At 39.8% G+C, this 10,212-nt stretch overlaps 1 protein-coding gene across 4 annotated transcripts in view; it reads right to left on the reverse strand.

The window, feature by feature from the left end:
• The window catches only part of POLD4 (DNA polymerase delta 4, accessory subunit), a 469,815-nt gene extending 459,809 nt beyond the window's left edge, over positions 1 to 10,006 (reverse strand). The window contains exons 1-3 of one of the 4 annotated variants that reach the window (XM_044084160.1): positions 9,931 to 10,006; positions 9,537 to 9,624; positions 9,276 to 9,401 (exon numbers count right to left, since the gene is read on the reverse strand). In XM_044084160.1, the coding sequence (XP_043940095.1) occupies positions 9,276 to 9,384 (109 nt within the window). In that variant the 5' untranslated portion in view covers positions 9,385 to 9,401; positions 9,537 to 9,624; positions 9,931 to 10,006. Of the gene's footprint in view, positions 1 to 9,275; positions 9,402 to 9,536 lie in introns of all 4 variants that reach the window. The other 3 variants (XM_044084161.1, XM_044084159.1, XM_044084162.1) reach the window with 3 other exon arrangements.
• Between the last annotated feature and the right edge of the window lie 206 nt (positions 10,007 to 10,212).

Genomic DNA, 10,212 nt, shown 5'->3' on the forward strand with positions numbered 1-10,212 from the left:
ATTGCAAAAACAAGGAAAGTTAGACAGAGCTGTTAGGGTTGAAAAGTAGAAGGGGAAGCAAATGGAGTAAGGTAAATGACTGTAGAAAATATTCAATTTCTCATCTAAGTTTAATAAGTCAGTCTACACCGTTCTGATATAGGTACATGTAACTTAAACTGTACAATTCTACTAAATGAACAGGTTAGAGTTTGTAAAGTGTGCAAAATGTTCAATTAGAAGTACAGGTCCAAAATATTATTACATTTGTTACCCCAGTATTACTGCACAAACAGGTAAGATTATGTGAAGTGAACAAAAATGTTCCAGTTCTGAGATAAGCTAGAGGAGACAGAGACAGATAAGGGGAATATTAACACGAGGAGGGTGGGAAATGGAAAGAAAAAGAAGGATCACTTATGATACTCCTTAATCTTCTAGCAGCGAAGCAGAAAGTGTCAATATCTATGATAACAGAAGTGAGGAGTCAGAGGACCTCTAATGGAAAATGTGCTGAAGGTGAATATACTTGACATAAGTATCATTAGTGTGGATGGGATGACAGAAGTATATGTGAGAGAGTCAGTGCTAACTTTGGTCAAGCCTAGGAAGTGCCCGAAATAGGGACATGTCAGTGGTTAACCTCAGTCAGTTAGAAAGCATACAGAGGTATAACATGAAATGCATTAGGAGCAAAGAATACTATCATGGCCCTGAAGGCATACCAGGTAAAATGTAAGAAAAGGAAGGTAGTTATGTACCAGAAGAAGAAGGAAGTGTGAAATGATAGAAAGAAGGTATCAAATAAGGCTAAAGACAGATTAAAGCATATACAGATAAGAAGTGTGTGGGTGTGTATGGGGGAGGTGATGAAAGAGACCTATGAAGATACAAACAAAACCAAGTAAGAGAAGCTTATTCCACTAGCTAAGGTTAAGCTTCAAATGGAAAACTGTATGGGGGTGCTTGAAAATGGCCAGGGAGGGTTAGTATCTAATATTCAGTGATTTTGTTTTGGGGCAATGAACATTTACAAAGTTACTGAGGAGATTTAAAGGTGTGTGATGGAACACAAACTAAAAAGGTAGACAAGTGTCCCTATGATGTATGGGGTAAAGCCCTTACTGCACCCCAAATAGTTCATGTTTGAATACCAGGTGCTGGAGGGGCTGCAGGACGAGGAAGGCCATGAGCAACCAACATCAACTCACCCATCGTGGAGGGAGGGAGGCAGGCTAAGCTTGCCAAAATCAAGCTGCGTTACAACACTAGTCACCTTTGCGCTGCATAAGCAGCATGCCTCTTAGTTGGGAAGTTGGACATGAGCGGAAGTGCCCACATACCTCCCAAAGGAAAAGACTGCAGAGATTGCAAGGTTGCCATGGGTGGTGGGAATTATGACACATTCCCCAGTATCATTATGATTTTGCACCAGTTTCCTTGATCTTCTCACCGGCTCCAGACACGGGTCAGGTGGAGGCCAGGGAGGCTAATGAGGTCCAGTAAACCCGGTGAATGAGGATAAGAGCTGTTGGCAACTGATTGTGACCTGCAGGGAGGAAAAACAGTAAGGAATACAGGGAAAAATGGCTGACAAACTAGAAGCAAATGTGTCAGTAAGGATGGAATTGACTGGAAAAATAACATTCAAAAAGTAGCACTCTAACAGAATTTAATGTTGGGATCAGTCATTTTTTTTCAAACTCAATACTTTATTCAACAGCTTCCTAACAGAGCATCACATGAAGAAAACCATCCAATATACAGTCCTTCAACACAATACACTTATTTTCTCCCCTAATGGCCAGCTGGTCTTATAGGTTCATAGGTTCAAAGGTAGGAACCAGGCTATTGGCCCTAGAGCCTATATAAGCCTAGGCAAAAAGTACCCTGACTTTCACCACACAAGAAAATTATTTTCCTGAATTATTTAAACTGATTAATGATATAACTGTACTTCTACACATCGCCAAGACCCAGGGATCTATTATTTATCCCACTTCTTACCAATTTGACATTTTACACAAACATTTAACAAATAGTTTCACTTTTAAAATTGTAACTCCTTATTAAATTTAAACAACAAATCATAACAAAAGAAGGTAACTAATTAACCTCAGATAAGTTAAATATGATTTAAAATGCTTAGCATAACTGAATTAACCCAGCTTATTTCTATTCAGTTAAATTCAGTGCAGGACCTGATATTCTGACTTCAAATACTAAAATGATGAAGGAATAAGTAACACAGGAGTCTCTCCCATCCAACATCAATTTTACAATCCTATATTTCATCTTCTACACTTCAGCAAATTACCTCATTTCCTTTTATAAGTAGGGCGATCCGTTTCTCCTACTAAAATTGCTTCTTGATTTAAAATAACTTGAATTATAAGGTCATCTTTGCTTGGGGATTCTGCTTTCTTCTATTTCCTTGTGATTATTTTATTGCCCCCCCCCCCTCCCCTGCCCAGTATCACTGTTCTCAGCAAGGCCAGGTCACTTACTGAGCAATGCCCTGTCACTGGTAAAGCTAAAAGAAGATATGAAGGTAGATAGAGACAGAGACAGAACCCTGTACTGGACATAACTGGCTTAGTATATCTTGGAAAAGTTCATACACCTCAGATAGTTTTGGGCACAACTAGAATATATGATTTCAGTCCCCAATCACTCCCGTGCTACATCTCCATATTTCCGTTAATCCCCTATACTTCATATAATCTGGCCCTGCTCCTTGAAACATCTCTCCAAACCTATTCCATGTAATGAAAGCCTGTGCCTCTTCTAGGCCATTCTAACCTCTGACCTCTAAATTCTTCTTTACCCATGTCCTTAGGTTTTGTCCACCCTCTTTTTCTATAAGTCCAATCATCCTTGATGCAGCCCAAATCACCACTTCTCTCACCTTTCCCTTTGACACAACCCATTCGTATCCATCTGCAATTTCTGTTTATAAGTTAAATTGGGGGGGGGTTATAGTTTCCAACCAAAGATAAGTGTGTGGGTTCTGCCTCTGTAATTGCAATTATAATCTGTCCAGAGTAATCTATTCTACCTGATCAGAATCAAAGTGGCAGTTTAGAAAAAGTTTTAACTGGGAGGCTCTCCAGTAAATCTTCATAGGTTCATAGGTTCATACGAGATACTAGGCTATTGGCCTGGAGTCCCTTATAAGCCTAGCCCAGAATTTTTGCCATGTTCCCACAAAGTCAGCACCTGTTTCCCTATTCTCTTTCGCATCCAGTCATCCAGGTCCTCTTAAAGAGGGCTAGAGAGGTGCTCTGCTTGACATGGAGAGGGAGTCTATTCCACAGATGGGGGAGTCTTTGGGACACAAATCTGTCCCACCAACAAGTTCTATTAATGTCACAGACCAGGTTGAGGCCTTGCATGTGGGTTGTGCAAGTGGAGTTTGACCTATGGATATGCAGCAACTCCATCAAGGCTGGGTCTGAGATGGCCTTGTATGCCAGACACAGGTCACCTCTGAGTAGTCTGTACGAGACTGAGCAGATGACAGGGCTTTTAGCCTATCTGTATAGGATAGGTGTTTGAGACCCTTGATCTTTCCTGGTCAGATCTAGGTTTCCCCGACTCACCACCAACAATGGCATTTTAAAGTGCCAGTCAATTCCAGAGCACTCTCAGTTTATATTGCTTCCATATAAAACTCCACTAAGCATTATCTAAAGCCCTAAAAATGTGTTCCCTGGACTTAAAGGGAGTACCTGAAAGCAATATAAAGGTATGGATAGAATAAACACCTGTAACATCTGTACATTTAGGCCTACATCCTGGACCAGTATAAGCCATTTCTTCAATCATTTTAAGCACTCACTTTTAAGTTGCATGTAAGTCTCTTTTATAGTTCATCACATTGTTTTGACAATCTGTACTATTTCACTGCCCCATTCTACCATATCTCCAGGTAGGTTCTTCTCAACTCTGGAATTGGTAGGTAGTTTATTAGCATACTTTGTGTCTTTTCCAAATTCATCTTATAGCCAGACATCTCCCCAAACATCTCCAATGAAGTAAACCTCTTGAGTCAGCTGATTATCTGGATCAGACAAATATACCAATAAGTCATCAGCATACAGTGCCAGTTTTGTCTCCTATTGTCCAACAACAAATCTTTTTATCTGTGAATGACTAATTTTTATGGCTAGGAGTTCATGGTATAAAGCAAACAGTATGAAGAGAGCAGGCATCCCTGTCTTGTCCCTCTTGTTATTGTAAAGGCTTGGACATCATTTATTTTCAGATGTGCAAAAGCACCATTGTATATGTACACACACACACACACACACACACATAGATATACATGCACACGTGTGCGTTATACATCTATTTATATATATATATATATATATATATATATATATATATATATATATATCAAACTAAGTTCCTAGGGAAGCCCATCATATATAATATTCTGAATAAACACTCACTTTACTCTGTTGTAAGAGATTTATTCATTCTGTTTGTTTTCTGAATGACCAATAATGTCTTTATTTATTTAGGTCATCTAAGGTTTGTCTCCCTTTAAGAAAACAGCATTGGTCTTTATAAGCCAGATCTGGGAGTATCTCAATCTGGCCAGACACCAAGATCACATTGAATATCTTGTCATCCTGATTCAGCACTGATACTGATATCTAAGAACTCAATGACCCTGGATCTTTGCCTTGTTACAAAATAACAAAGATTACTTCTCCCTTCCATGAGGATGGGGCAGTTTCAGTAAGCAATGCCGAATTTCCTTTTCATAGACTCACCTGCCATCTATATATCTTTCCCAGTATTCTGTCTAGCCTCTACAATTTCCCACATGCTAAATGGGCAAGTTGGCTTCAAGATCCTCTAGTGCTAAAGGTTACATCAAGTTTTCTACCTGTGTAGTTGTGAGTTGTGGAAGTGCTATCTCTTCCAAAAAGCACTCTACATTTTGCAAGGTCATAGCTCCTTCAGTGTCTGCTTTATATAAGCTGGAAAAATATTCTACAAAACAAAGCTAATATTTTGTCTAAGTCCTTCTATACTCCCTGCATTGGGTCTCTAATCAAATAAACCCAATTTTCTATATTAGCTTGTCTTAGTCGTATTGCTAGGTTTTTTGTGTCCTTGGGGAATTAACAAAAAAATCATTTTGCAAGACCGTTAATGTAAATTGCCAGTCACTTTCTTTTTCTGAGTTCTTTTTTCCCTTCTTTCACTTTTGAGAACTGTCCCTGTACCCCATGTCCTTTGCTGGGTCTACTGGCACTTCAATTGACCCCCAGTCCAATGTCCAAATTTCAGCCACGGCCAGCAAGGATCTTAAGGATGTCTGGCGGGTTGTTACTGTCCCACTTCAATTCAGGGTTTTTTCTTATTTCATGACCTACCCCTGTTTAACCTTTCCTCTTCCCTTATGGACTCTGTAGTTGCATCAGTGGGGCAAGCTTGTAAAGGAGATGTTTGAGGTATTGCGCCACCTTCGCTGCAGCTGAGCCATGTCTCCACCTTTCCCCCCCTTTGGACCACACCCACCAGCATGACATTCCTAGCCTTCAACAGGGATCATCGCAAGAGACACCCACAGGACCACCCTCCCTCCTAGGGCTGGTAAATCCTATCTTTCCCTGCCACTCTGTCAATCGCCCAACCCACCAATGGAACCCAGGTTGGCTGGATCATATTCACAGCTTTATCCCTCTTTGCCATGGGAGAAGCTACCATTCACTTTCCATTAACAGATCAATTTCCAACTGTGCTTGATCCCATTATGTCTCTTGCCTGCCTATCTTTTTGTTCCTTAAGCCATATCTGCCACTTCTATCAGTCTTGCCCCCAGTGCCCCGCATCCACACTGGGTCTTCCAGCCATTCTCATACCCCAGACTACTCCAGTATTGCTGGGGCCAGTCACGGATCCAAAGTGCATCCTGGGGGTTTGGCCATCTGTGCTTCCATCTACATTTTATTTCTTTTATATGCCCTACCCACTTCCTTTCTCTGGCTTCCCGATGCTTGTCAACTACATCTGAGGGTGACACCCCTCTTTGGACCATGCCTCCCCTTGAGCAGCATCATTGATGAGTGTCCTCCCACCAAGAAAAGGCACATCCATTCTTCCCTACTGCATCAGTCACTTGAGCTGTTAATTGAACCAGGGTCACCTGAGCTGTAGCCAGGGATTTATCCTTCTATGCCATTGGAGCAGCATATTCCTGATTTTTCTTAGCTTAATCCTATAGGACCCACCTCCATTCTCCTTTGGGAGCAGTCAGTTTAATGCAGTTATATCATTTGCCACAACAGGAGAGATAGCAAGCTCAGACTGTTTGCTAATGACATCTGAGTTGATGCAATGTCATAGGTGGTGGGACCAGTTCCCACAAAGACCTGATATCACTTGCAGGATGCTCAAATTAGGTACAGATGAGATGTAATACAAAACATGTGATGTTAAACACTTTGGTGGGGAAAATCCAATGGAAAAAATACACACACACACACACACATATATATATATATACATACATACATACTTGGAAAACATAAATATTGGGGCAGGTGCATAATCACCCCTATAATGAATTATGCTATGTGAAAAGGCAATGATGAACATCAAGATACTGACATGCATGACTAAGAAAATAGATTACAGAGGAGTTGATCATCCTGTCATTATATACAGCTGTAAAACCTCAAATGGAGTAGTGTACCAATTTCTTGCAGATATATAGAGAAGCTGGTACAACAAAATGTAACATGGAGTTACCAAAAATGGAGTATAATAAATGTGCTAATGTAAGAAGAAAGGCTTATACAGCTTGGTATGTGTGTAACAGAAAAGAGAAGAGAATGGTGCTGTAACACTACATTACTGGGGGGAATGGAAAGTTGTTGAGCAGGAAATACAAAGGGAAAGGAAAATACCTTGAGTAGCAATGAAAAGAGAGATATTCTGAGATTTAATTACAGGAATATTACTTCACAGTGATCTGGTAGAAGATCAAAAGAAGGACTAACAGATGCCTGGGAAGCATGGAAGAAGGTAAAAAGCAAGGGTGGGGAAAATGCTGCTGCACAGTTTCTAGATGGGAGTTTTCAGCTGCTTAGTAAGTCTGTATATGAATGAACCATACTGGGCTACCAATACAGGGGTTTTGCTTTGGAATATGCCACTCGCAATAGCAGTTTACATGACATCCTCTGCCTTAGAAAACCAGCAGGGAGAGGTGAAATGCAATGAATGCATATCTGCTCTCCCATCCCTGGAAGACAATGTCAGAACTAACTACAGCAACAGCAATAAGCCCTATACTAGCCCTAATGGAGCCCCCATGGTCTGCATACATGCAGGAGCATGCAGCTGGACAAGCTGCCTAGGCACAATGCACATTGGAAACCAGCAGAGGAACTTTGATAAAACACATAAATGTCTTCTCCCAATGATCTCTGCTTGCAAGCCACCACTGTAATACTATTCAGTCCCTAGACCTTTAGCTATAGGAATATTATGGAAGGTGCTTGATGGATATTAGGTGAAATACTGGGATAAAAGGACAAGATATAATTATATACTGATGTAAAAAAATGAATGATCCATTTAAATGGCATCTTTTCATCAATAATGCAGAGGGTTATGCTCAGATCTCCAATTGTAACCACATTATTATGTGTTTGAGACACAGATGCTAAGAAATTCACCTTGAGAGCAAACTGATACCTAATCATAACTCTTTGTAGTGCATGGAGTCTTATCTATTTCATGTACTACCAGTTACAAAAAAAAAAGACAATATCCTTTACTGGCTTTGAAAGCCAGTATGTCACTTAGCAAGTGCTGTCACAGCAAATAAGGAAAAAGCTCAGGTACAGTTTTTAAATATTACCCTAATATAAGTAAGTTACACACCTTTGAAAGCACTGTTATAGTCGGTCTCCCACTACAGTAGAGTTTAAGAGATTTATCCTTTTTCAGATTTTGGAACATAATCGTGATGCTCCATACACTACATATTACTGGTACATGACTGTACATGTTATTCTACATCAGTCAATGTGTACAGATATGCTAGCGCCAGTCCTTCACTTTCTCTGCAAGACTAAGTAATTAGAATTAAAGGAAAATTAGCACGACACCTATTTGTCCCTACGGATACAAAATGGGTTTCAACCTTTATTGCTAAAGGTTCATCATCACTCACCTGTACTAATTCCATCTAACATTACTGTTTTATACCATCTGCCCCATAAATATGTGGGGGGCATCACTTTCAACGTCTCAATTTTCATCACCCCTAAATCTGTCACAGTGCTGGTAAGTCTGAACATTCCCACCTCACACCTCCTACATTAACCAAATGACTTCAGCTTCCAGTGATGGCAGGTCTTCATCATTCATCAGTTCTTAATTTGTGCAGCACAGAAAAATAAGCCTGTAAGATGCTTACAAGCTTCACCTGTAGTCCCAGGTTTGATTTCCTTGGTCTCCACTTCCATACTATGTAACTCTATGACAAAGTCACTTAACCAGACCAGTTGAAAATTAGTTTACCCTTTTAACAACAAATAAATAAACCAAAAACATATAAACACCCACAGTGCAAGGAAGTTTTATCAAAGCATCATTGATGAGTACTACACTATCTGCCCTTGTGGGCAATTTTAATCCTAGCCAATTTCTCTTTCAAATGTGAGAATCAACCCTTGTTCTTTGTGCATGTGAGGTAAACATTTTAACCATTACACCAACTAATGTGAAACTGTCCTGTGTGAGGATCAAACTCACAAACATCAGATTCTGAAATTTTGTGCTACTTACTGTGTTAACAAGGCTTCAAAGTAACAGTGCCAAAATCCAGGCCTGAACCAGAGACCTTTGGATCTTCAGTTTGACACTTTCCCATCTGACCTACTTCATCTGCTTTACCTTCATTCATTTTGCTATCAGATCCCAGAGCTTTTAGTAGTAGTTAATTAGCTAAGGAAGAAGGAAGCTCAATTTCTGGCCATCCTTCACTGCAGCTTTCAGTGACCTAATGACTTCATTTTTTTGGGCTGTCAGTCCCTCACCTTTCACCAAAACTAAATATCATCCTGTGCCAGAGTATACACTCTCCCTGATCCTTCATGCACTAACCAAGTTCAGCATATTCAGCACTGTCATATTTACACTGTTAACTAAGATCCCCTTCCCCAGCAAATGAAATACATATTTATGGCTTTGATCTTTTGTCTTTCCTGTGATATATGTTACTGGCATATTCTTCCAAATGCAAATATGAAAGGGCCACTTACCTTTCTTTTTGGCATCCTGGTCTTTTGTTTTCTTACTTCTGCTCCTTTTGCCTCGCTTCACCACTTTAAAAGAGTGAGTGATCAGCCCCTTGGTCTTGGTCTTTGCCATTTCTTCCTGATTAACAACTAAAAAGAAAAAATACATATTAACTTCTACTTATCAACACCCCTCACCCATGACATAGATGCAGATAGCTCTAATATCCATTGTATCTAACAAAATGGGCAGATTAACAACAACAACAAAAAAAAAATGCGTACCTTTTCTGGAACACGTAAACTAAATATTTTAATTACTTCTGTGATGAGCTTGCCTAAAATGTCAGAGGTTTACTTGTGTTTGCTCTTTCTGCAAAAACAATAAACAGAAGAAAAATATTTCAGATTGCAATATGTTCTTTGCATACAAAAAAAATTGCTTTAAAGCAGGTGTCAGCAGACATGCAAGCTTAGCTTCACTGGCAGGCTAGAATTTATTTGGAAATGACAGCTGGGGTGACTTTAGTCACATCTGACTGTTGTTTCAGAAATCAGGAAGTGTCAAAGTCTGGGGGTGGAAATCATTAAACTGCCTTTGTATCAGGGCCAATCAAGACTGCAGGCAGCATCTTTTAAAGTTCAGAAACCCATTTTCAAACCTTTGTGATGCTTTTACCTAGTCTACTGTTAATATCTCTTCCTGTTTTTACAAGTGCTTACTGTGACGCTGTGTTTATTTTGAGTTGTTAGAGGAGACAAAAAAATGTGCTCTCCTTTGCCATCTGCAGGTCAGGAGGACTGCATGCGGCATAATATATTTGCTCTTTGGAAACCCAACTAGATTTGGTAACAGAATAATTTATCTAGAAACGTTCCACATCATTACATGTTGTTGGAAGTTAATTTATGCTGCATACACGTAAAAGGAGACAGAGACATGGTGAAGAGTGAATTAATG

Source organism: Protopterus annectens, chromosome 9.part0 (assembly GCF_019279795.1).
Source record: "Protopterus annectens isolate FY-2018-M chromosome 9.part0, PAN1.0, whole genome shotgun sequence".
Classification (NCBI taxonomy): domain Eukaryota; kingdom Metazoa; phylum Chordata; order Ceratodontiformes; family Protopteridae; genus Protopterus; species Protopterus annectens.